This window comes from Catharus ustulatus, chromosome 2 (assembly GCF_009819885.2).
Source record: "Catharus ustulatus isolate bCatUst1 chromosome 2, bCatUst1.pri.v2, whole genome shotgun sequence".
In the NCBI taxonomy this organism is placed as follows: domain Eukaryota; kingdom Metazoa; phylum Chordata; class Aves; order Passeriformes; family Turdidae; genus Catharus; species Catharus ustulatus.
The window spans coordinates 36,644,231-36,671,494 of record NC_046222.1 but is presented as its reverse complement, the minus strand read 5'-3'; the positions used below and the strand labels follow the sequence as shown (position 1 = coordinate 36,671,494).

General features: G+C 42.1%; 2 protein-coding genes across 12 annotated transcripts; one reads left to right on the top strand and one right to left on the bottom strand.

Annotated features, from left to right (window-relative positions):
- Positions 1–52: 52 nt before the first annotated feature.
- Positions 53–18,489, top strand: ANKRD42 (ankyrin repeat domain 42). Of its 10 annotated transcripts, none has more exons than XM_033051826.1 (14): positions 209–852; positions 1,716–1,869; positions 2,262–2,425; positions 3,933–4,040; positions 4,343–4,462; positions 5,066–5,201; positions 5,787–5,837; positions 8,029–8,229; positions 10,365–10,458; positions 11,056–11,231; positions 11,614–11,755; positions 14,347–14,491; positions 15,707–15,792; positions 18,019–18,489. In XM_033051826.1, the coding sequence occupies exons 2-14, from the start codon at positions 1,821–1,823 to the stop codon at positions 18,026–18,028; spliced, it is 1,482 nt and encodes a 493-aa protein (XP_032907717.1). In that variant the 5' UTR covers positions 209–852; positions 1,716–1,820; the 3' UTR covers positions 18,029–18,489. The 10 variants fall into 10 exon arrangements, with proteins under 10 accessions (XP_032907713.1, XP_032907712.1, XP_032907721.1 ...); XM_033051827.1 differs by having other exon boundaries at positions 210–852; positions 15,707–15,833; XM_033051828.1 differs by having other exon boundaries at positions 211–852; positions 11,629–11,755.
- CCDC90B (coiled-coil domain containing 90B) lies at positions 16,593–27,264 on the bottom strand. 2 transcript variants are annotated; one of them, XM_033051831.1, is made up of 9 exons: positions 27,147–27,264; positions 25,201–25,320; positions 22,483–22,586; positions 21,071–21,172; positions 20,390–20,431; positions 20,239–20,310; positions 20,103–20,156; positions 19,067–19,181; positions 16,593–17,947 (listed from the first exon to the last, which is right to left on the bottom strand). In XM_033051831.1, exons 1-9 carry the CDS (start codon positions 27,259–27,261, stop codon positions 17,892–17,894), a joined length of 780 nt encoding a protein of 259 aa, XP_032907722.1. In that variant the 5' UTR covers positions 27,262–27,264; the 3' UTR covers positions 16,593–17,891. The 2 variants fall into 2 exon arrangements, with proteins under 2 accessions (XP_032907722.1, XP_032907723.1); XM_033051832.1 differs by lacking the exon at positions 27,147–27,264 and adding an exon at positions 26,925–27,038.

Sequence of the window (27,264 nt, the reverse complement as noted above, 5' to 3'; positions counted from 1 at the left end):
CCGTGAAGGCCGCAGTCCAGGGCTGCCTGAAGGCCGCGCCTCCCCCCCGCCCGCCATTTCCCTCCCGCAGGAAGGGCGAGCCTGGGGCCCACGGCAACGCCGGGGCGGGGAGCAGCAGCGGGAGCTGCTCCAGGCGACAGCGGCGAGCTGCCGGCCCCCGTGCTGCGAGGGGCCGCTGTGCCCCGCTCGGGCGGTGAGACTGCTCCGCCCGCCCCTCCTTGTCCTGCTCCTTCCCCCGTCCCCACCCTTGCGCCGCGGGGCGGGACGGGCTGTCCCGAACCCCCGGGTCTGTGGCAGCGGCTCCGCCGGGATCCGCACAGAGCACTGAGCAGGCTCCGTGTCCGCCACAAGAGCGGGGAAATGCGGGGTTCGGCGCTGGCCGGCCGGGCGCTCCCCCACCCGGGCCTGCCAGCTCCGCCTCCCCCCGGCGGGCCGGGCCGGGCCGGGCCCTGCGCTGCTGCCTAAGCCGAGCTGCGAGAGATCGCGTCTGTGTGCTACGGAAACACCGCAGCACCTGAATTGTGCCTTTCCCTATTCCGAGCCGTATCCTTCTTCACCTAATCTCTTTAATTGGGTTTTGGGCAGGTACCCATCTCAAAGTGCTTACTGGGTTCTTTCTGCAGTTTTCTCCCAGAACATCGAATGAGTATTTGATAACAGTTTCTGGTAAAAAAAAAGAAAAAAATTGCACTGGAATTGTGGATCCTGCTCTTCGCCTTGAACATCAGTGTATTTTTTAACAGAATACGTGTTAACAACTTTTTGCTGAGCTTCAGCCCCGGGCTGCTGTCTTTGTCTTGTGCTAAGAAGCCAATGCAGCCACCCCAACTTGGCATTCGTCTCCATACAGTAGTAGGTATCCAGAGGGGAGGGGAGACAAAATTCTTTCTGCTGGGGGCCTTGTTTTTTTGGTTTTTGTCCTGTGTTTTTGTTTTGTTTTTTTTTCCTCTGGGTTAAGGGAAAGGAAAAAAAAAAAAAAAAAAAGAAAGAAAAGAAAGATTGCCTTGAACTTGCTGTACTGAAACATTGTGCTAAACACATCAGAACTTTGCCGAGTAGTGTGATCAGCCAGGCCTGCCTCTGATGTTGTATAATTCGGCTGAAGTCTGTAACCCTCACTTGGAGTAATGAGCAACTACTTCCTTGGGGGAAAATTATGTCCTGGTGAAACTGTTCTTTAAAATAACCTAAACAACTCAAACCTCGAAACATACTTAGATATTTTGGAAATGTTATTTGGAAACATGAACTAGATGAACTCTTGAGTCCCCTTCCAGCTGGAATTATTCTGTGTTTCTGTGCTGCTGCTGTTTGTTTGCACCATGTTTTGCAGGATAGAGTCCTGGTTTTTAAGTTTTCCAGGCTTTGTGTAGGGCAGTGATGCACCTGCCAAGCTGGGGAGGTGGGGTGAGACACAGGCACAGGATCCAGCAGTGTGTTAGAGCACACACGAGGTGTGTTATTGTCAGACTGGAGTGCTGGAGCTTCATCTCCCTCTCTGTGGCAACCCCAAATCTGCCCGAGCTCCGCTGTCACACTACAGATTACATGAAAATAGGCACTGATAAACTGCAGAAGATGTTTTTAGTTATATCTAGTGCTTTTTTACAAATACGACAAACATGTTTGTGCAATATCTCTTTTATATTCTTTAATATTTTTTTACCTCAAATTGTGTAACCATGTTAACTGCTGCTACCATTTCTTCTCCACAGGCAGAGGAGCTGAGGCACTAATACCTTGAGATCTTCAGTTTTATGCTTTCTTGACTTGCTAAACAGTAGCCCAATTCTTCAGGACTTGCAGCAGTGTGAAATGTAATGAGAGTGTTGGTGCATTTTGGTACCAGAATGATGACTACTGCAGAAGGTGAATACTAATTGGTTTGGGTTCCTTTCACACCTGGCTATCTGACGTTAGGCCCCTCAGCCATTAGATCCACTTACATCTCATATTTCTGTTTACAAGTTTTGTCAAGGTATCAAGATGGTGCAAGGGGTTTGGATATGTAATTCTCATTGTTTCCAGTCATGTAGTTAATCAGTGGAAAGGCCTGAAGGGAGGACACAGGTTATTTGATCCCATGGTCTGCTGACAGAAGATTTATTTTTTTTCTTTTACCATACTGCTTCTACATTTAGAGTTTGATTCTGTGCCATGAATGTCAACTCTGATATTGCTTTGATTCATCATACATTCTCTGTCTCTTAAATGTTGCTGATTTAAGCAGTGGACTAATGACCTTTTATTTTCCTCACTAGTTGTCAAGAAGAAGCCAAATTATACTAGTGTGCATGAAGCAGTGAAAGCTGGGGACGTAGAACAGCTTGCATCGATGATAAAAAGTGGAACCAGTATTAATGAGGTGGATGTAGTTCACAAATTCACACCCTTGCAGTGTGCTGCCCACTCGGGAAGTCTGGAGGTAAAACATTACCTTAGTGTATAGGCATAGCTGGGCTTTTGTAAGCCTGTATTTCCTTCTTTGGGAGAGGCTGAAGACAACATTGCTTTGATCAGACTGAATCAATAATCTCTGCTTGTTTTTCTTATGAAATATATTCACCAAGAGCAGGAGTACAGGATTTTAGATTTTATTTTTTTCTTTCCAAAGCCCCAAGCAATTTACCTAATCAACTTTGCTGTATTTTACGTAATCATTGGTTTTCTTACTCTGGGCAGAATGTGCCTTATGGCCTCCCTTTCAGACTCATTACCTTCTTTTGTCCCTATTGCATTCTCTCCTTCTCTTGAGACACCTAGAACATCCTGTAGGATGTGTAAAATGTTCTGAAGGTGACTGAAACAGGTGAGAAGTGACATGAAAATAAGTTAATTCTCCATAAAAGTAGTCCTAATACATTTTATTTTAATAAATGAAAACGTTGAATAACAATGTAGAAATCAGCTGGTGCTTGCATCAGTGTTTTGAACTTTCAGAAGGACTGAATTGCTGTGTTCAGCACAACATTCACCTTCTTGCAGCCTCCTTGTTCATTGTTCATGGCACTCTAACCTTGAAGCAGCAAGGCCATTCATGTCCCAAAAGAAAACACGTGAAGTTATTACTAAACTCAAGAATTGCTAAGTGCAGTGCTGCTTCTGGAATGTAGCAACACTGTCAAGAAAATGCTAATCATCATGTCAGCCCCAAAAACAGATTGCTTACCCACCCTTTCTGCATCTTTAAGTTCTGCCATTTTTCATTTGAGTCTCCTACTTTGCAATCAGAGTGTTAGACTTTATTGAATTCTCTGTCATCTCTTTGTCACTAAGCTTCTTGGCAGAAATAGTGGAGGAACCAGAGCTGTAAGATGGCCTGAAAGAAGATAATAAATCATAATTATATATAATAAAAGGTTCTAACTAGCTGTCTTTGCATAGTTCATAAAGCTTTCCATTGCAAGCAATGATATCTGCTGGAAAAAGGTGAGACAAAACTAGGCCATGGAAGGATGAGAAGAGAGATGGGATTACATATGCCTAAGAAGCCAAATAAATTAAATGAGGTTTTAAATTTAGAACATGATATTTTTCCTAAATTTCCGTAATTTCAGCTGGAATTCATGTGAGCGTGTTTGCATTGTTTTTTCCAATACTTTTACCTCATGCCATGTGAATACTCACAGATTACATTTTAAATCTGGAAGAGTAAAATGAAAAAGTCATACTGTAATAGGGATGCTAGGATCTGAATTAGTAGGTTATTTGCACATTTTGTACCCTTGGGTGTAACCTGGAAAATATAATTTACCCATAACTTTCTAATGCACAGATACCTGTTTAAGGCATGCTCTGGGGTCTCGTATTCCGTAAGGAAGTATTCCAACTCTGTTTGGAAATGTAGCTGTGATGGGTAAATTCTAGTTGAGATGTGTCTCAGAGACAGGATATGAACAGTTACATAAAAAGCCCTTTGGTTTGTTGAGCAGTGCCTTCAGTGGTTGCTCTGGCACGGAGCTGACACCACGTGTGTGACTGTGAGAGGCTGGACAGCGGCTCACCTCGCAGCCATCCGAGGGCAGGATGCCTGCATGCAGGTACTGTAGATACTCACTCTCAAACAAAAGTTAGTTAATACTGGACAAATTCATTATGAACATTAGCTGAGCCCCTCAGGGAGCTATGAGCAGCTTATCTTGATGCCTTGACATTCAAATTAAAGTAGTCATTTTCAAACCAGAGCACTCATTTGCGCTGTCTGTGCAAACAGATCTATCTTGTGCAATACCAGGCCCCTGAGGTCAGCCCAGTTACCCTGCTGGGCACCATGAACCATCCTTCTAGGAAATGTTTGCTTTTTCAGCTTGTGACATGCACTTGTGCTTTGCATTTCTTTCAGGCCTTGTTGCTGAGCGGAACGGACGCAGCAGCTCGGGACGGGCGCGGGTGCACGGCCGCGCACCTGGCTGCAGCCCACGGGCACTCGTACACCCTGCAGACCCTGCTGCGCACGGGGGCGGTGAGACTCCTGCCTACTGCAGTCCTGCTGCACAGCCCAGCCCAGCAGCTCTTCCCAAGCAGAACTCTCCCTCGCTTGCACTGAGATTTAGGGCTGTAGATTAATTACTGTGGGGGAATTTATTCCGTGGGTAAATTTCCATTTTGTTAGATTGTGATGTACGTTTAGGGAAATGATCAAAAAATGTAGAGAGAATCGATACTGGGAGTAAATCACCTTCCACTGAGGATGTCATTAAATGAACATCAGGTACTGGGGTGATGGTAATTTTTTGCAGGTCTGAAAATCTTCTATAGTAAAGGAGACATAAACTTTAAAAAAAAGAAAATTAGTCCAGATACATATTTAAGGAATAATGACCAATACAGGATATTATGATGATAAAAACATGTTGAAAAATGCACCTTTTATAAGTGTATTAAGTAAAAGCAAGAACCTGTGAGAAGTACCAGTATTGAAACTGGAACTCAATATAATGCATAAACTTTGAAAAATGTTTGATTTAAATAATTTAACACAGTGAACAGTTGATTCTCATGTATAAAGTTTGTCTTGTATCTAAGATTCAGAAGTGAATGAATTAACCTGCTACTTTCATTTTAGGATGTAAATGTTTCAGACAGGAATGACTGGAAACCTGTTCATTATGCTGCTTTTCACGGTCGCTTGGGGTGTTTGCAGCTTCTTGTTCGATGGGGAGCCTGTGTAGATGATGTGGATAACAATGGAAACCTTCCAGGTATATCAGGATAAATCATGTTTTTAATTGGTTTACAGTTGTTGTGAAATGTGATGATTGAGCAAATTACAACTAATGCACAGCAGCAGCATTTGCTATTTGATTCCATGCAATCCACAGAGATAGTCCATTTTTCTAATGATGGGAGGATTTATAAAATCCAAAATATTGCTTTGCTGGTGACAGTATCCCATTCACTTCCTGCTGCTGCTAGCAAAGATGAGAGCTCACAAATACTGGGATGGGGGAACAGGCTGAGCCTGACTGGGAGCAGGTGAGCAGAATCTCCTGTGTGAGTGATGGAGCTCGTGGAGGAGGAGACAGTTTCAGCTGCTTTGTGCTGCTTGTTGAATTGGTACCAGTGTAATGAGGTTCTGGGGTGTTTGCATGCAAGTTTTTTACCCCACTGTTTCTTAACTGATTTTGTAAAACAGTTGTTTTCATTTTCCTGTGTTTTCTTCATCTTCATTTCTGGAATACTGTTTTTTCTGGATTATGTGTAATTCCTTTTCATAATTATCAGTGTATTTACTTTAGCATAAAAATTTTCCAGTGATTGTTCCTTGCTTTTTGTATTTTCTCCAGTATCCCTCTCGCTACCATGCCACTGCCTCAACACCTTCTGTGAGCTCAATGGTATGGTTCCTGTCTTGGATTCTCCTTGCATCTTTCCCTTTTAGCATTTTCCTTCTTACGGTTTGTCACATTATTTGTTCTGAAGAGCATATGTTTTTTTCTATAACTTGTGTACTTATCGTTATAAATTCCTTCTTAAAATCTTTTACCCTCTACTAAGGACAACTTACGGAGGAAATAGCCATGCTTTGTTTTGCAAACCTGGGTCTTGTTAAAGGATGTGAGGCTCCTGCATCCCAGCAGGAGATCTGGTGCATAAGCAATAAGGGGTCACGATATTAGGCACCCTGGGGCCAGCATGGAAAGCAGCTTTATTTGCACTTGGGAACACTTCCCGATAATAGACTTCTGTGGAGAGAAAGCAGATGCCAGCACAGTTCTACTTAAATGTTCTGTATAAAATGGTCAGCAGAAAACTGGTTTTGTTGTATTTTGATGTCTACAGAAGCTTGATGCTCCAACCTTTGTTCTGTTTAATTTGATCATATTATCTTCCAAAATACTCTCTTTTGGAACATGGCTAGTAACAGATTAGTAGAAGTACTGTGCAAACCAGCTTGTTGTCTGCTTGTTTAACAGGAGTGAAATTATCTTTACACACTTCAGCTTCAAGATTAGCTGAACCATGCTATAATTTTTCCTAAGAGAATACTGGAAAATTTTTTTGAGATTTACTGGAAGAAATTTTTTGAGATTGCAGTGGCAGGCACCTGAAACTCAAAAACTGGCTGCATCTTTTGTATTGTGTGTGTTACAGCAAAGGGTCTAACTATTTTTGCTAATTTGCTTGCTAATATTTTGGAAGAAAAAAAATTCTGTGGCTCATTCAATGTAGAGAATGGGCTGTGCTTATGAAATGAACATTTCAATTTGCTTTCTCTCTGTATTCATTTTTGGGTCAGATCTATGCTTCTTTTATTGCTCACTAGACAAACCTATTCTAAATATTTTTCCAGGCACAGTTTTTTAACTTGTGGCTTTGAGAAGAGTGAATATTGTTAGTCTGATTTTATAAAAGACAAGATGAAACACAGAGAAGTTGTGATTCAACAGATTTTGGGTATCTGAGAATGGATTCATAAGGGTTGAGTCAGTTTTTTACTAGCTGACTTACCTTTAGCATGGTGCCCTTCTTTCCCCTTCTCCCTGAGAACCTAATTCACTGACTAAAATTCAGGCAATAGCAAAAACTGTCCTTATTTCAGTGAAGCTCAGATTTTAAACATTCATCTGTACAGAGGTATTGTTATCTTGCTGTAAAACCAATATCCATAACCTTGTAGAGCAATTGTGCTCTGAAAAGCTGTGGATGGTTTGGTTTGCTACAGGGAACTTGTGTGTGCCAGAAATGAAGTGACGTGGGTTTTTTGGGTCCTGGGTACATTGTTCGTTGATTATGAAGATAGTGAGATTCTTACCTGGAGACAAACTAATCCTTTTGCCTCTAGAACATTAGCCAGCTGTTAATGAGCATTTTAATGGGTGATAAATCATAGTAAGCATTTGTTTTGCAAGTTCTTCTCATTAATGGGATTAGAGTATATTACTTGTGTTTGGTACCTCTTACTTTTGTGTAGGCCCAGCACTGTAGTAATATTAAATAAGTAAAACCTCTGCATAGCCTAAAGGTCAGGTGAGGAATGTACCTTAAAGTATTTTGTCCAGTAAAGCACCTATCATTGTCCACATTTTATAGGTGGGGTAACCAAGGGTGTGATGCAACTTATTTGTGGTGGTACAGTAGAGCCTAAAGCAGAAATGGCCTTAGCTCCTAATCAAGGACGCTGCTCACTGTGCCCCTCTAAGGAGTGTCCCTGGGACAGCGGGATCAGGCAGCTGCTGAAGGCAGAGATCCGTGTTCCTGGGGGAGATGAGGCCCCAGCAGAGCACTCTCTGAACTAGGCCTTGCTACTCTGTTGGGAGTCTGTTTTGTCTCCTGCAGTCAGCTCTGCCAGGGAATCCCCTTTGCAGATCCCATCCTTGGCAGCTTTACCTCCTTTGCCTAGAGCTGAACTGTGTCCTGGGTGAGAGCTGAACGTCCCCAGTTCAGCTGAGGCTGCTCTTCCCCTTGTGCAGTGTTGGATGGCTCATGTGCTGGTAGATGAGCAGCTCTAACCAGTGGTGAGAGCATTGCTTTCTCAGTGGGCAGCAGGGCTCAGCTCTAACACCCTTTGTTTCCCTTGTGCTGTAGCACATCTGGCAGCAGTGGAAGGACACTTGCATTGCTTTAAGTTCTTGGTCAGGAAAATGGCCGGTCTTACAGACACTCTGAAAGCCAGGAATGACCGTGGAGAGACTCCAAGGGATTTGGCTGAACGGTTCTATAAAGATAATATTCTGCAATATATTGATGGTGTGGAAAAAGAGAAGGAACATCCAGAGACACAGGAAGGTGAGTATGGAATAAGACACACTTTAAAAAGACATTATGTGTAATTCTGTAGAAGTACATGAAGGTGTACTTGTTATTTCAGGTCTGTGAAATTATTCTCTTAACTGTATGATATGCCTGTGGCCATAACCAAGACATGTTCAGTCAAGTGTCTGCTGAGCACTGCTGGTTACACAGATGCATTATAGCTGATTAATGAGCATTATATTTGCTGCTTCTGAAGTGTCCATACATAATTTGCTATGAGAAAAGTGAGCTGTGAGACAAATACCAGCATGTTCAGTAGAACTGCTAGCATTGGCTTGGAAACATGTGCATTTCATTTTCAGTTTTAGCTTTTCCAGCTCATGATGCTGCTTCCAAAGGGGACTTGTTAGTGGTTAGAAGACTAGTGAGAAGTGGAGTAGTCAATATTAATGAGCGGGACGATAAGGCATCCACTCTCCTGCACAAATGTCAGTAAATATGGTCTGTGTTTCAGCTTGTTAGTCTTTGTGGCTGATTTATTTACTTTGCTTTTCAAAGTGTGGCTGCTTATCAGATTAACTTAATGAAAAACAGCATCTCATTTCTTGAGGGCTTGGAAAGGCAACCCCAAACCTGGTATTTTGTAATGTGTGTGTGGGAGTCACTTTAAAAACAATATAACCAAGCTCAAGCCAAAAAAAAAGAGCTTACAATAGAGAGAAATCTAAATGGAAAACTAGATAGTTCTGACATGTATTTACTTACTGTTTGTATATCAATATCATGTCAGCTTTGTTGACATTAATCCTGATTTTCAGTGATGGAGAAAGAGCACATCAGGCCCATGAATTCCAGCTCTGAGTGATAAGCAAGGCTGTATTCTAGCTATAAAAGCTTTTAATTTTCACTTAATTTTATGTAACTAAATAGTTTTGGGTTTTTTTTTTTAATCAAGCAAGATGCGGCTTTTAGAAGCATTGGGCTGGCTAAGTATAAGAAGGATCTGTATTGTGGCCTGAGCCTTTATTTGCTGAACATATCAGTACCGTGGGGATAAGTTGTAAAAACCACAGCAAAGTCATTTGGTAGGATGCTGTGAAGAAGTGTAAACTTCTGATCGACACTTTGACATGTAGTAGACTGCTAGCATTACAGAAAAAATGGTCCTTTTGTGTTTGGGGGTTTCACAGTATTGTCTGAAAGAAGAAACAAAAGATGACAGAAAGAGGGAAGCATTTTTATAGTATGCTTTTAACACAATTCCTACAATTCTTTTTGACTCAGTATATGTGGTAGAATTTTTAAAAACATAATTGAAGTTCTCATTAAAAAAAAAACAACTGGTATGTAGTGATTTTAAAATCCCACTTTCTTTTCTTGGAATGATGTGACCTACAGTATTATCCCCAGTGTTTACATGCTGATGTTGTAATTTCATTTCCTTATCTCAGTAAGAAAACAAATATAACAAATACCTAAAAGGGGGTGCTGCCAAGAAGTGGATTTATTCTTCCTTGGCAAAGTCACTGTACAGTTTCATCTAGACTTGCCAAATACCATCTTCCATAAGAGAGACATTGTTCCTGGCACCACGTGGTGGGAGCAGTGGCTATGACAAGTCATAGGAGTAGGCTTGTGTTAGGGTGCTGCTGAGAGGTGCTGTCTTGAGTGTCTGCCCAAGAAATGCTGGACCTTTAGCTCCATCACAAAGCCCTGCTTCTGCTTCTGAGACAGCAGCACACACCACAGACTGGGGCAGCCAGCTGTGTCTGACACCTGGGAGCCCAAAGCCACGGAGAGCTGACAGTGCTTGGCTGCCAAACTGTGGCATAAAGGCCTTTCTTACTAGGGCAGCAGCTATTTGTGTGTCTTGTGCTTTGTACATGAGACTGGGCAAGTTTAGTTTAGCTTGTGTCCAGCAAGAGCTGCCAGTACATTTCTAGAACTAGAAGGAGTCACCAAACCACACTGCATATCTTCCCCAAAACTTTGTGTACCCAAGAGATGTCAGTGTCTTGACACAGATGCTCCTCTTGAAATAGATGTCCCTTGTGGTGTCCTAGTGAAGCCAATCTCTGACGTGTCAAACAATGGCAAGAGGAGCACGTTTTAGGTTTGAAACACTTCAGTTGAATATAATTGACCTATGTATGCCTTCCTTCCCTTAGCTGCTGAACGTTGCTTACAGTGGTTGGTTGAAATGGGAGCTGACTGTGACATTACAAATGATGCTGGAGAGACTCCAGAGGATGTAGCCAAGAGGTAGCAGTACATATCCTGTAGCTCTGACACTTATTTACTTACTATTTGTGTATCAATATCATCTCAGCTTTGTTGGATTTACTCCTGATTTTCAGTGATGGAGAAAGAACAGATCAGGCCCATGAATTCCAGCTCTGAGTGATAAGCAAGGCTGTATTGTACCTGTAATATTGTAGCTATAAAAGGTTTTAATTTTCACTCAATTTAATTTTCTTTATAATGAGATCAGACACAAAAGAGGAAAACTAGATCATTTGCAAGAGGACAGTTGTGAGTCCATATGCTCACTAAGTAAATGAGAAGTAGCAGAGGTCAGCTGAATTTTTGCATTAATAAAAATAATACAGATTCTGACAAGATTAAATTAAAAAAAACTTACAAACGGAAGAAATGCCTCTGATATAGGAGCCATTGCCATAAGATTCCATCGAGGCAGAGCTCATGCCGTAAGAATACTACAAAAATTAGATAGATAATTGTAGTGTGTGTACAGTGCTTCCTTTATTCCTGAAAGCCCTCTGATAAATGGAAACATGGACAGTTTTAGAGAGTTTCTACCATACGTATTTTTCCAGATTTTTACTGTTCTCTGTGCAGACTTGGCCATCTGGCAGCTGTGGAACTTTTGACACCAAGAACTGCAAACAATATCTCGAGTGATGAAGAACTGAATGCAAACAACATAAAGTTTTTTGAAACACATGGTGTGGAAGGGAGTACAGATAGCAAAGAAGATTTAACCCTGGATAAAGCAGAGAAAAAGAATGCACGCAGTAAGCACTGTATTTCCATCATTTCTTGTTTGCAAAAGTTGTTATCAAGACATTATAGTCCTAACTAGGACAATTCCTGCCAACTGCCCTGATCTTTTTGTTGTACAATGAGATGGTTGACAGGATATCTGTAATACTGAGCATTGAAACAGAATGTGGAATATTAGAAAGCAATCAGATCATAATTGTTACACCATTTTAATCCATGTTGGTGCAACAGTGTTGGATTGCTATTTGTTTTTGACATCTGCTTGCTGTGTGGGTGTCAGGTGTAGCTCAGTGTTTGCTGAGCAGTGTGATTTTTGCTCTTGTGTTTGTGAGACTATTTTCCAGACTATGGGATTCCAGCATGACTGTCTTCTTGCATTTTACTTACCTGGAGAACTTCGTCTTACAGTAAGGGCCTATCACAAGATTAAAGAACTTCAGCGACTTCTAGAAATTGCCTACAGCAACTACAGACAGCTGGGGGGAGTAACTGAAGAGGAGAGGAAGATGAAAAAAGAAGAAAGGAAAGTTGATAAGTAGGTCATTCTGCCCTGATAATGTTTAACTCTGTGGGACCCATTTTAAATCCTCCTTTAAAGCTGATTTACACTCAAATTTGCTTTGGCCATTCTCCACTTACCAACTTCAACTAAGCCAAAAGAAATGAACTGCAGTGATTTGTCTGACCATTTCTGAACTTGTACCACCAGGATCAGCCCCACAACAAGTGCTTGATAGGTCCATGATTCTTGTGCAAAATCATCTGTTTGGTCTTCAGGTTTTCCTGCAGATATGTGCAGTAGGTCTGATAGGTTCTGGCTCTTTTGTTTCCACTGAGGATGCCAAAGACATGTATGCCCTTTTGGAAATCTGAAAATAGGCAATAGTCTTAGCATGGCTTGGATGGAAGTGCATATACAGCAGAGATTATTCAATGACCTGCTAACATTTCTGTTCATTGGCAACATATTTCTGTGCTCAAGAAAGGATTTGCTTGTATCCAGACAACAGGAGGAAAAAACTATCAGCAAACCTTGCATGTGAAACATTGTTCATCATATCTAATTCTCAGTGTCTCCATTAAATCAAATGGTTCTGTTAGGTTGGTCAGGTGATTTGATGGACAGACTGTCTACTTTTCAAAGAAAAGTCTATTGAAGATTTAGAGATTTAACAATACTGCAGCCTCCAAAGACAGGCCTCCACCTCTGCCTGTCAAAGTTTTGGCTGCCCTCTGTTCTCAGTCTCTGTAGATACCCACCTCCATAATGTGTTTGGGCCAACCCAAACCATTGTCTTTATTTGGTCACCGAGAGGAGTCTGTCTGGGGGGCTTGTATGCCATCAAGGAGACAGCAGACTTAGCAGTCTGTGTGGATCTGGAGCAGGAAATAAGTGTCACAGATAGCAGTTGTGTTTGTTTTACAGCCATATCTGAGCCAGGAAAGTGAAGTCAGGATTTCTTTTGGTTTCAGATCACCCTTTGACTCGCTTATGCTGAAAGTCCATCTTCCTTAAACTTGATATGTATACAATAGGTAACAGACACCAGCATCTGAGTTAGTTATTGTGAGCTCCTTTTTCAACTTCATGGAGAGGTGTAGGCACTTCCAGAGCATAATTAGACATGTACTTCAGGACAAGATTCATCACTTCTAGAAGTGTCTCCTGGTTTTAAAGGAGGAGGGTGACCAGCTCAGGTGTTGATGCCTGCATTGAAAGGTCAGAGCAATCTGGTTTTAATGATGGAAAAGTCACTGTTGATTAATGGCAGACATGTAAGTTCATTTTGGATAGAGCAGCTGCTCAAAAGCTAGCAGTGTCTATCGGAAGGCCCTGCTGGGGCTTTTTAAGGGGTGTTGCTTTCTGTGGCATGTGTGGCTAAACTAGAAAAATCGTGAGACTCTCCAAAAGGTTTTTCCTACCTGTAAAGGTTAGAGAGCATCCCTAGCCCCAAACTACCCTTTTGAAAAGGAAATGGATGGCTTCTCAGCATACCTGCCTACCCTTCTCAGGGTACCTATCTGTGGATAAACCCCCAAGATGCTTGTATCATAGACCAGAAAACCTCATTAATTGATAAAATGCTTAATGACAACACCATTTTGCTAGATGTAAAGTAAGGAGTTGCCACTTGGGAAGGCCACTCTAGCAGATTTTAAAGATTTCTGCTTTAGTCCAGGTTTTTTGGCTGTAAGAGGCCTGGTGTGAACCACTTCACAGTGCTTTAACCAGGGTTGATTGCAGGAAATTGTCACCATGAATGCGCCACACAGTTCGGGAGTTGTGCCTCTTTAACTGGAAGCATGGAAGAGGTCAGGTGTCCCCTGAGCACTGAGCACAGGCCATTCTTGCAGTGTCAGTAAGGCTGATTGGTAGCTCAAAGGGCCTGAGTCAGGAATTCTTCGCTCTGGGAAACAGGGAAACATGCTGGGTCTTGCTGAGAGCTTTCCTGCCGTGCTGTTTGAATGCACAGGGTAGATATCTTCCTTTTACTGATCTTCCATCCTTATACCTTAAAATTAATCCTGGTACAGGAGAGAGCCAGCTCAACTCCAGACTCTCAGTTCATGTGTCAGCTAAACAGTTCCAGGAATCTCAAATAATTTAGGAGCCGTTGAGGGTGTGACCAGTGAGATCTTGTGCAAGTCTGTATAAGCCAGTCATGCAAAGCTGTCATCTGAGTATTCCTCATCCGCGCCTAAGCCAATCAATAGGAAGGGTGTAGAAGCTCCAGATGTGAATGAGAAAGCTGCCCCTGACCTTTCCAGAATGCTGCCGGCTTTGTGCTTTTTCTCTGTTTCATAATAACTTCGTTGCTGCCCGGGCACTTCTCCCTCCCCGCAGCTGGAGCTCGGCGCGGTCGGAGGCGGCTCGGGCTCGCTGTGTGGGCAGACGGCTCCACCTCGTGGTGCCATCGCGCTGAGCACCGCTGGCACCGAGGAGGGACAGCTGCTGCTCAGCGCTGTCACCAAGGCTCCGGAGCCTGAGCACAGCTGGCGTGAGGTGTGCTGCGCTGCTTTCTGCGTGACTGACCTGTTCCCTGGCAAAGGCACAGCACCACGTGGAGCAGTCGGGGCAGCTTTGGATGTACTTGGTGCTCTGCTTGTCTCCTTTGCTTTTGGCAGGGCTGTGCGGGAGCTGGAGGCCCAGCTGGAATTTGAGCGGGTCAGGCGGGAGAAGCTGGAGAGCCAGCTGGATGATTACCGTGCTGAGATAAACCAGCTTCGACAGGGCCGGGTGAAAACCCGCGCTGCCTCTGCTGCCTTCGCGGTGAGTGCCACACCAGCTCCCCTGGCCATGGCACAGAGCCACTGCCTGCTGCTTGTGTCTTTGTTCCCTCTACAAGGGGGCACAGTGCTAGGAAATGCCAGGAAAAATGTGCTACAGCTTTCAGCTCGGGACACTGAAGTGAGCAGGAGCCCTTACCTTGTCTGTCCTTGACAGTGTCTCTGCTGTGAAAGGATACCAGTTTCTTTCTGTACTCTGGCAGAGAAGCACCGCTATTCTTCATCTAAATGTTCCCAAAGGAGTGGACTGATCCTGAGTACTTCCATACTGCATATCCAGTGACTGGCAGTTCCCCTTGGCTGGGACCTGGTGTCTGAGACTCAAATGGTGTTTCAGGAGCGGTGTCATCACCACCTAAAGGGCTCTCCAGCCTGCAGGGGTGTAGAGATGGCTACCGTGGGTCCCCAGAGGGGGACAAATTCAGTAACAGGGACTTGATCCACATCACAGTGTCTGGAGTCAGTCAGGCATACTGAATGAGAGTCCAAGATCTCATAGAAAATTCATGGAGAGAGTTCAGTTTGTTTGCGAAAGGAACACTACATGCAGCACTAGAAGTTCTCAGACAGAGGTTCTATTTTGAATTAAAAATTAATCTCTTTTTGTGTGATAGAGACATAAGAGGGAAGAGGACACCAACACTGCAAGCAGCCAGTAGATGATGATGTTTCTAATTTTTTACTTCTCATCTGTACAGGCAATAGATGATGGTGCTTATATTCTTTCAGAGCCTTTTTTATTTCCCAGACTGTTTTCCATCTTTTTTAGTCAATTGCCTCTGCAGTTCCTTGTTTTCTGAATGCTAGGTGCCACAGCTGTATTTCAGAGAGGCCAGCTGCACTTTTTCAAGGATGTTTCTGCTTCTCAGCTTTGTGATTGCCAGGCTGGCAAGCATTTTCTTTGTCAGTATTTTTCAATGGGCAGTTTTTTCTTTTTTTTAAAATTTTTTATTTTTTTTAATTTTTTATTTTGTAATTTTCCCCTTCTAACCAAGCTGCCTTTCTGGCTGAGCAACTGCTACAGCCAAGCCATGGGACCTTCAAGTCTCACACTGCTGTGCTGCCATCCCATGCCCTGGGACTGTGCTCTGCCCTCAGCTTCAGTCTGAACACAGTAGTTTCTGTGCTATTCCCAGATGTAGATTTTTACATCCTTTCAGTGGTTGCTGTTTAATGCGTGCAGTATTCTTCGTTTCAGGAATCTGAGACAATCGCCAAGTCTTGCAAAGACAAAAACAAAGTAAAGAAGCAGCCAGTCTGCAGCCCAGGAGGAGTGAGACTACGGTGAGGAATGAACCTCAAAGGAGGGGCAGCAGACTGTGGAGGTATAAAAGCAATATTACAGATAATGCAAGGTGTTGGCACAGCCCAGCTCTGCAGATGAGTTGTGGGTTTCTACCTTTCACTGAACTGTTTTTACTTCTCTGGCCCAACAACAGGAAAGTCACAGGCCCTCGTAGTTCTGAGGAAAGTATCTCCATCCATTGGTCTATTTTGTACTACCTTAGGATGTACTACCATATTCCCATGTGGGAGCTGAATAGTGGAGAATTACCTCTCAGCTGCACAAAGTGCCAGGCCCCTTTTCATCTTTAGTCACTCCTAAACAAGGCAGGAAGTGACTCCTTCATGAGGTGCCAGATGACCTGCAGCAGTTGGTCTGAGTGTAACACAGGGCTGAAGGGTTTAGTAAGTTATGGGGCAGCTTGTGGTTAGAAACAGCAACCCTGACCTCTCCTCCACACCTAAAATTCATTTAATGACTACACATATAAAAGTTTTTCTGTCTGCTATGCGCTATTGTGAAATTATTTTCCCTCTGAACCCTCATTTTGGGACTTAAAAGGTAATTATTTTAGTGTCCTCTCCTTAGTACCAAAGAAAGCTTAAGCTCTGAGAATGTCAAAGATACTGAAAAATAAAAATCCATGTTTTTGTGTCCACCATGGAGAGGCATGCTGAGTTAATAGCTTAAAAACCTTGCATCAAGAGCCTAGTTCAAGGTGAAATGATGGTGGTGAGAAGCTGCATCACCCTTGGTGCTAAACTTTCATGCAGAAACTCTCAGATAGCCAGACAGCAAATATAAGAAACTAATTTTATTTTCTTGAATGAAGATAAATAATTTAATGCAGAGAATATAAGAAGTGTCAGAATACCAGCAAGTACAACTGTAAACACAATAAAACAGCAATAAAAAAACATTGCCACTAATCAGTACTATAGTCCTTAGCCCATAAAAGGCCTATTCTTACTTCAAAGTTAATCCAGAAAGACTTAAAAAAAAGTATTATTTTACTAAAAGAATCAAACCAAGCATCTGCATTTGTACTCAACAAGATGGACCTGCTTCAGTTTTGGAAGGCATCCACCTGTGTTGCAACTCTGCAACAAGAGTTGTCAAGTCCTTGACAGAGTGGTCAGGAGGGTCAGTGCGTCCCACAGGATTACAGAAGAGTCTGGAGGAGTGGGGAGAAGGATCACTGGCACCACTGAGATTCTGAGTATTTCCATATTAAAAGCCAGATACTATGCCCAGAAAATATGTGCAGGTTTCTTGGAAATACTCTGTGCTGCTTGAGGGGGGAAGTTAAGAGCACTTATCTGCCCCAGAGCTGTACACAGCTGCTGGGAGTGGAGGCATTTCCCCTTGGAAAGGCAAAGACAGAGAAGTTCTCTCATTCTTTTGATCTCTGGGCTTACAGAAATTGCAGAAGATACTAAAGAAAAGAAATCTGTAGAGACATTTTGTACATTAGACTTGGCAGTCACGTAAGTCAGTTTTCAAGGGAAAAAAAAAAAAAAGGGATTCATAGTAATGGCCTGGAGTCTGCTTTTACATATGTAGATTAAAAAAAACAAAGGGCCAAGCTTAATTTCATCCAAAAAGTGAGGAACAGACTGAAGGCAAAATCCTGAACATATGTTCAAGATAAATTAATTTACTCGGATCAGATTAGGTATGTTGAAGTGTGATATTAGCATCCCCAGACTGGGAACTATAATTTGGGAACTATATTCCCATTTCAAGGGTATATAAAATGTTTAATATTTCAATTTTGAAAGAAGTTGAGAGTGAGAATTTTCCAGACAGAAAACAAATTTAATTCTAAAAGATATTAAGAAACTTTCTGGTATAGCATAAGAAATACTTTGAAATAAATACAGTATTAATAGGAAGCAATGAAATATTACTATTTGGCTACTTTCCCACAATTATTTTGCTCTTTAGTGTTTCATATTCAGAAAACATTTTTATTATACAGGAAGGATATCAAAACAAAAAGGTGCCAAGGTTATCTACAGCACAACTATGATTGTCAGAGTGGTGATGCCTGGGTGGCCTTTCCTGTCTGTATTTAGTGCAGTCAGTCCATGTAGATCTATTTCCAGAACCTGTAAAATCCCAGTGCTATTGCTAGGCAAGTGAACACTGAAGCTGTTAAAAAAAAACAAGCAACAAAGAAAGGAGATAATTAGCTGAATGCTGTTGTACCACTTCATCCACAGAGGAAATTAGCTGCAGATGGAAGAACGTGCCAACTCTAGAGCAGAGTCCCCTAAACCTCCCGGATTGTCGCAGGTGCAACAGAACAACTCCAGAAGGCAGTGGCTGCTCTCAGATGCTGCACCCTGCACAGCAGCACAGCCACAGTGCTGAGATGGGAGGCCCAGTGCAGCAGCCTGAGGAGACACGTTTTCAGGGACACATCCCCACAGCTGTGCTGGCTCTCAGAGCACCACAGGCTACAGGGGCTTTCACTACTGTCACCCAGCCACTGCAAACTGCACTACAGGAGAGCTGGCTGTACCAGGGCTCACATTAGACATTTCAGATTTCCCATGCAGCCAAAATGACAATGAATTTGAAAGTAAGCTGTCAAACATGGCAGCACTCCTTAAGCCTGATGAATTGTCTTTTGGATTTGTTACATTGCTGTTTCAATTAGTGTTAGAATAAAGCTGATTACATTTTCCTTTGAACTTATTCTCACTTCCAAATACAATGCATTATTCTTTTTTTATTCAGCTCCTACACAATAAAAACTTCACTGGTTATGTACGTATTGAGAAGACTAATCTCAAATCAGACTGAAATTTGTTCTGCTTAGCAGGGGAAAGTACAAGTGCTGCCACACTGAAATTTTGTGTGGAGACTCAACAGGAGGCAGAACTGGTCACTCTCAGACCAGTCCTGAATGATAGCAAACTTTCAGGCTAATGTAAATGACCTCAGCAAAACCTCTGTAGCAACTCCATCACATCAATGGCTGCTGCAGTAAGCAGGGGTACTGTCAAACTGGATAAGGTATTTAGGCTTTCAATTTTTTTTAAACTATGTCCATATTTATCCTAATCCCAGTTCTGGGCACAATCCCAGTCCTACTGTGGCATGCCTCCACCTCTTCTGTGTTCTCTGTCACATTTCTTCCAGCTGGAGGGGGGAGGGAGATCTCTACCCAACACCACACTATGTCTCTTTTAGCATATACTCCTGAAAAGAATTTTATACATCCACAATCCAGTACCTGCACTCACCTCCTTGCCTATCACATACCTGCCAAATAGCGAATGGTATCAAGTTTATTCGATTCCATGAGTGTTTTTAAGGAAGCTATTTCAGTGTCAATTTTATTACTGATTTCTGAGATAATGCTGTTGGTATTTGCATCCTGAAATATAAAAAGATAGCATATATTTGACAATGGTCTCTAGCCCCTTCAACTTTCCAAAGCTGAACCAAAATACTATGCTACCAGAAACAATTTCCACCCTCTTTCTGCTAAGAGACATTAGAAGACAGAGAACATTGCTTTATACAGTCTGGGAAGATTGCTGAAGGGATAGAGACACAAAAAGAGAAAAACTCCAATGATCATACAGTCACAGACTGGCTTGGATTGGAAGGGACCTTAAAGACCTGCCAGGGCAGGGACAACTTTCACTAGACCGGGTTACTCAGAGTCCCTTCCAGTATGGCCTTGAACACTGTGGAAGGGGATGGATGGGGACCTCTCTGAGATCCTCTCTGAGCAACGTGTGCCAGTGTCTCACCACCCTCAAGACAGACTTTTGTCTCTGGTGTGCCAGTGCCTCCTAAAGGAGATACTCTACAGCACACAGAAGAGTATTCCTGCATTTTTGACAAATAAACGTTTAAGCATTCACAAAGCATATCACAAAAATGGAAGATAGGCTCAAGATGGGACACAGTCCCTCTTCAGCCTCCTAGACTTTGCTGTCCTCCAGAAGCTTGGAGGACTTCCAGCCCTTGAATTGCTTGGTTGTAGGCACCTGCACCATCCCTGTGGTGCAGCTCATCAGTTAACACTGGGAAAAGGGCAGCATGATAGCTCACATCCCAGCTGTGCCAGCCTGTGAGTACTTGGGAAGTGAGTGACAAGGCTTGTGTGCCTCCCTCTGCTGACTGGAGCTCAGTGTGAATCCCAGAGGCAAGAAGCACCTACAACAGCCCTCAGTGATAGAGCCTGGCCTTTGCTTTACCATACCCACAAATGTATTAGCTTTCACCAAAGTTTGGGGTTTACATAACATGCAGTACATAACTATATCCTGCTTTGTTCAATACTTACTTTTTTATGAAACTCTGTAGTTGCTTCCATCAGTTTCCTCTCCTGATCTGTAAACTGTGAATAAAAGATAAATCACAACTGTAGCAACAGCAGCATAACACAGAGCTAATAAGAGCATCTTCACAGACCAACTTACCATATCTGTCACCCTGCTCCTCTCCAGGTTTATGTCTAGCTTGCTGTCAGCTCGGATTTTACCGGTTTCAGTCTTTAAAACAAATTAAGATTATAAAAACAGCTATTTATTCTCCCTAATGGGAGTCTGTAGGTACTTGCTGTTTACTTACCATTAGCTGCTGTTTAACTTGATCTAATTCAATTTTCATTTTCTAAGTGCAGAGGGAAAAAAAAAAAAAAAGATTTTTACAAATTCAGGAAACTTAACCAAATGAATCAGTGATGTTAAGTGCTATCACTGCATCCATGTAATTATTCTTCCCCCATTTTTCCTCCCAATGGGGCAGTTTGTTCTTGATTAAATATCCTAACTAATGTGTTTGAATGTACAGGCATATATAATCTGCTGGGAATTTTGTTCAAAATAAAGGAATTATTTTGTAACAAGATGATCTTGTTATTCTGAGTCTAAAGACAGCAGAGAAATGCCCAAATACTATGAAGTAAAAGCAAAATGTGTCTCAATTACCAAATTAAATTGTTGCAAAGGAATGGCTGACTCCTTTCCCTGCACTATACAGTAAATGGCCAGAAAGCAGCAGTTACCCTTAAATAAAATTACAGAAGATGAAAAAAATGTACATATCTTGGAATCCTATACAGAAGATTTGAGCAGATCACAGCTCAAATATATTTTGATGGGATCTCTGAAGTTGTAACATAAAACTTCAATTCTGATAAAAGTATCCAGAATTACTTTTACATTTACATTTTGTTCCACAAAACTGTACATCAGGTAAAATGCAACAAACACTGCAACTAAACTGCTTAATGAAAATATGCATTAATACCTCGTTCTCTGCTCTCAAGTTTGCAAATTCACTTTTCTCCAGGATGACCATATCTTTTCGAATGGAATCCAAATGTGCCATTATCTGCTGTAAAGTTATTTCCTTTGAAAAATAAAACATGCCATTGATTAAGGTGCAATCTTTCTGGCAAGCAAAGAAAAAATGTTTTGGTCTGAAATGATTAAATTAGATATTGCAAAGAACAAAACTGGGGAGTCTCTCTAATAACAATATGACAGAAACAGACAATTCCATACCAGTTGTTTGTTTGAAAGACTCAAACTGTTTTTCTGTTGCTTTAATGCACCAACTCTGAACTTAAGCAAAAAGGCCAGAGGTATTAGTCCAAGTAGTGATTAAATGAAATAGACCTGAAACTGCAGGTCACTCCTGCAGTCTCTTCCACTTCATTGAACATTCAGTAGTCTCAGAAGCATTAACTGTTGGGCTGAATGCAGCTCTTACTAAGCAGTTCCATTTCTTGCCATTCATCAGAAGACAAAGCCTCTATGATATGAGCATCATACTGCCAGCTTCAAAGTCTGATGGACACAAGTAAAACACTGCTTGAAAGCACTGAAAAAAGCCTTCCTGGGGTTTCAACTAACAAGTTCAGAATTCAACCACTATGTATAAACACAGGGGAAAAAAAAAATCAAACCAGAAAATAAAGGAAGAAACTCAGTATTTTAACATGCTGAAAGCAATACTCCTTCACCCAGCACATGGAAGTTACCCTCCTATTTAGCATGGAAAATGACACATGGCTGTGGGATTCTTTGATGCACAGTGATGGTTTTCACCATTGCTCCAGAAGGCTGTGCAAGCTGAAATTATGTGCCATTCTTCTTCAATTACTTAATGTAACTAAGCTTCCATTTTTATTTGAATTGCAGCCTTTCTTCTAACAGACTTTTTTTCTTACTGGCATTTACTTGCAATAAAATTGTCTAGCTTCTTTTTTTCCTTTAAAATCTCAGAAGAAGACAAGAACTTCTGTCTCTGTGATTTTCTCTCATCAAAACGAAAACCTTTATTTTTGGAAATCCTATTACATACAAAGCATCCTAAACAGAATTTGCATGTAATTGTATTAGGTAGAAACACTGTTTTTCATAGTGTAGTAGGTGTTGATAATGAATATTTTAAGATGATAGGAGGCATATCAACTCCTCAGTGTAAATGCAACCAAGGATTTCCCAGGAGTTGTAAAAACTTCATTGTGTTCAATGAAGTAGTTAGACTTCAGTGGAAGCTGGTCAGGGCCTACAACTATCTGTTAAAAACCCAAGTGAAACTTAAGAAAACCTGGCAAGTTTTGAGTGTTTATGATACTAGAGAGAGCTGCTCACTTATGTTTTAAAGATGCAAACACGAGCCTTTATAGCTACACAGCACAGACGAGTTTTTACCTGCTGGGCCTGTGTTACCATGTCCTTATAGACGGTGTCCATGCTGACATTGGACAGGGTTATCAACGCTGACACAATGGTCTGTGCTTGCTCCTTCCCAAAGCCTAGGGGACAATTGAAGGATGACAGGTTAAGGTGGTATTAAAAATCTGGATGAGGAGCAAGAGGCGCTCAAGTGCCACACCTAACCACAGTGGCACACGGGAATTCACACAATGACTGGACACTGACAGCCAGGAGCCAGTCACTGTGACTTCAGCTAGAAAAAGACAAACTTAATCCTGCAAAAATCTGAAGCACAGTACCTTTTAATATACTGAAAGTCTAGGCATGGAGCTGACAGACCAAATTTCTTCATACAAGATCCAGCTGTTCATGCATTATAAAAATAATGTAGCAAAACTTTACCTCATAATAAACTTTCACAAACTGTTAAAACCAAACATTCCTTGAGCTACAAAGCATGCATTCTATAGAATAACAAGTAATTCTGCATCTATTGGAACTGTCCTGCACTGATAGGAACATATGCAAAACTGATTTTTAAACTGCTGTATCCATTGCCTCCAAAATGAACTCAAACTGAGATTTCTGCTTTCTGATGATAAAAAGTACACTTTGTCTGTAGCTTGCTGTAAATTTGTAGTGCTAAAGATGATGTGTGGAATAACAGGGGGAAAAATTGCTCTCATTTTAGCTGGATCTAGTCAAGCATTGAGGGCTTTTAATCTAAAGATTTACTTCCAGCAATCTGACTGATATGTTGTGTCTCAACTACCTCATTTTATAAAGAGAGCTAAATTAACATTGAAAAATGCTTTCAAGGCACGTTGTTTAGAGAACTGTGCCACTGCTCCCTTCTAGAATACTGCTACTGTCCAGATGCACCACTGGTTTATATGTTTAAAAAAGCTACACATGCTTTATGACAGCTTCCTTCCACTACAAAGTGTGATAGTATTCCTTCAGTTTCTCTGAATTTCCAGGTATGCTTAAGCTCTTACCAATTCCTTATGCTGCTCTTCCTTCACAGCAAGAAATTACTGTGTTTTGTGAAAGTTTAGAAAACGAGGAAAAATTTATATAAACAAGAGATTGGAGCCTGAAAACTGTCTAAAGCTTGGGAAAACTAAAATGGCTCTCTTACTTTTGAGGTTTTACCTATGAAAACCTGTGGTACTCAAGTGTTTGTAGAAGTTACAGAACAAATTAAACTGAGTAGCAACCAGTACCAGACAGACTTCACCCCACAAGTTCTAAAGGAATTCAAAGAAGAAACAGCTGAATCAGTCCCTGGGACAAGTAGCATTTCACAGCCTACCGTGGTTACCCATGGACTGGAAAATAACAGTGCCAGTTTTTAAAAACAGTTCTAGAGAGATGTAGGGAAGTACAGGCTGTCAAGTCTGACAAGCATGAAAAAAACAAACAGTTAGCAGACTACTGTAAGTCTTTTAACTACTAACATATATTATTATTATTATTAGACCCAAATTAGTGGAAACAGTCCTAACCTCTGACTGTACAAAGTTTCTATTGTCACTTGGGATTTTAAGACAATTGCTAGTCTGATGAAGACATCAGCTCAAAGTTCAGCAGGGATCAATAGGGCAAACCTAACCCTTTGAATTACTAGGAAAAGGAATAGAGAACACAACAGACACTTTTCTTTACTATGCAAATCCATAGGACATTCAGTTGTCAAATAATGCCAGCACTGTTCCCTGAAAACATGGAATGTAACAGAGGCAGAAAATATTAATAGAAGGACATAATGAATAATCAAAAATATGGAGAATCGACTGTTTCAGGAAAAATGCAACAAGCTAGGATTCTTCTGTTTGGAAAATGACAGAGCAATATGACAGAAATTTGCATAATGGTGAGTGACATGAGAGAGCAAATGTTCACTCTTTCTTCCCACAGAAGAACTGATCAAATTCACCTCACAGATGCCAGATTCTGCATAAACAAACCACGTGTATGTCTGAAGTTCCATGAGAAAGGATGTTTTGGATAGTAATCAGTTCATAGTGGCTCAGGGACTGCATAAACTTGTGAAAAGATTTCCACTGGAGGTTACTAAAACTCTCAACTGATTTAAAATACCTCCAGGATGACAGAAACTGGAAACTTGGAAAATAGAAGGGGATGTGTGACACACATGTTCCCTGTTATAACACCCCTCTGCAGGCTCTGACTCACAGCTGCTGCCGGGAGACAGAACCCAGGGCTGGATGGACCCTTTATCTGACTTCAGCCAGTCTCACTCACAACACAAGTGTGGGCATTGAGAATGTATCACAGCATCATGCTGCTGAAAATATTTCTCATTAGGAAAACACCCTTCAGTCACTCTTAGCAGGCTAGTAGAAGGAATTTCTTGAAGAGCTTCATTTTTGCTAAAAAACGCAATAAAATGTTTTGCTAAAAATGTTTAACTGTTATTGTTACTTTACATTTGTTGCCTGTGTTATGGTTCCTCAGCTGGAAGACACCACATAAACCTTGCACACAGCTACAAATGAGGCAAATCTAATGTCCTAGTTACTTGTACGGCACAGCATCAGATGCCTCTCCTTCACCAGCCTCTTCAAGAGGCTGCCAAAACATTTTACACCACCAGGTACTGGTATTCTGCAGAAACTGACAGCATTCAGAGTTACACTACTTAATATTAAAAGTCTTCCTTTGAATTATTTATCTGGTATCACTTACCATGAGCTTCCAGATCCTGCACTAAAGCATGGGTATCAAAAGTCACCTTCCTCTGCTCCAGGGGAGTGATATCAACTCTTCTGACATCATATGACTTCCTAATGAATGTGGCAGCAAAACCTGGAAATAACAAAACATGCCTTAATCTCACCTTGATTGGCTTATCATGCAATACACTCATTTCAATTCCTTTCATCGCAGAAAAGCGGCATGGATGTTGCAACAAAAAGCTGGGTTACAGCACACACCAGAAAGCATCAATCCATTTTCCACATGGAATTTAAATAGGACTTACAGTTCTGTCTTACGTACATCCATGTGACTGTGCAACACACAAGCATCCTGATACAGCACAAATAAACTCCCATAGCTAATTGTTTTATAGTATTTGGGAAACATCACTTAAATAATTTTTGTAATTATAAAGCACTGAATGACTTTATGCAATTAAGCATTCATTGCTATTTTATTTAAATTGCTGAGCCTTAATTCCAACAGCTTTTTATTTTATCACAGAACCATAGAATGGTTTGGTTTGGAAGGGACCTTAAAGATCAACTAGTTCCAACACCCAGCCATGGGCAGGGACACCTTCCACCACACCAGGCTGCTCAGAACCCCATCCAACCCGGACTGGAACACTTCCAGGGATGGAGCATCCACAGCTTCTCTAGGCAACCTATGCCAGTGCCTCACCACTCTCACAGTGAAGAATTTCTTCCTTATATCTAATCCATATCTAATCTCATTTTCAGTGGCTTGTGTGAAAATAAAGCTACAATTAAAATAAATAAAAATGCATGTCTAATTTTCATGATGAATGAATTTATTGGTTCCCCAGAAAAGTAACTGGGCAGTAAAGGGATATGATCTTTGTAACTAATACTTCAGAGATAAGGTATACTTAATCTCCAAAGAGGTATTAGTTAACCTCATGCATTAGTTAAAGATCCACTCTATGATGTGCCTTCCCACAAGCACGTTTCACTGCTTCTCCTCCTTTTATTTCAAGCACCATTCTCTTCACCTTATGTGTGTGTGGCTTTGCATATTACAGATTCTGTTCTGATTAATTCTTTGTTATCTAAGCAGTCCTGATACTTCTGAATCTGTTCACTTGAAACTCTATGCACTGCTAGCTCTCTGCCTTAACCAAATTGTTCTGTGTCCTATCCAGCTCTTTACTTAAAAGCTTTATATCATTTCATCAACAGGGAATTTATATTGTGCCACGACTGGATAAATCAAGTTATGTGCTATCTTACAAATACTACAAAGATCTGACTATAACTAAACCAGCCACAGCACTGTATTATTAAAGGCTTTATTAGAGTTAAGAGGCACCGAATGTTACATACAAATAATGAAAACCAACTCAAAACATCATTTTCATGGAGCTGTCCCAGCTTTTAAACGCACAGCTCTAGTCTTCTAAAGGCATTGGTGGATTTTTTCACTGGGTTGAACAGCTACATTGCACAGACGCTTTCTCAAGAAAGCCGATATTAAATTTCTGGTTGCTTGCCACGCTGCTCTTGGCCCCACCGCTCCACTCCTGCAGTCTGGACGGGACGCCCCTCTCCCAGCCCGGAGCTGAGAAAATCACTGCACAAAGCTCTACCTGAGACACCTTTCGGTGAGGCCCCGGCACCTCCTCCCGTCCCGAACCCCACCTGACAGCCCCACACGGCGCTCACCCGGCCGCTCCCGCCCGTGGAACTCACCCCTTGTTCCAGCCCTGAGGGAAGGCGCTCAGCGCTCCCTCACACAGCCTCAGGGACGGGCCCCGCGGCCGCTCCCACACCGAGTCCGGCCAGCGCCCTGTGCTGCCCAGCGCCGCCCACACACCCGGCCCGGGCTCACCCGACCCGGCAGCCGCGGGCCCGCCCGGCGCGGGAGCTGCCAGACGGCCGGAGGACCGAGCACGGCGCTGCGGCGCCTCTCACCTCTGCGAGGAGCCGGGGGCAGCCGGGCCGGGACCGAGGGCAGCCGGGCCGGGACCGGGAGCAGGAGCGGGCCGGCCCAGGCGCGGATGGCACCGCCGCTCCCGGCGCTCCTCATGGC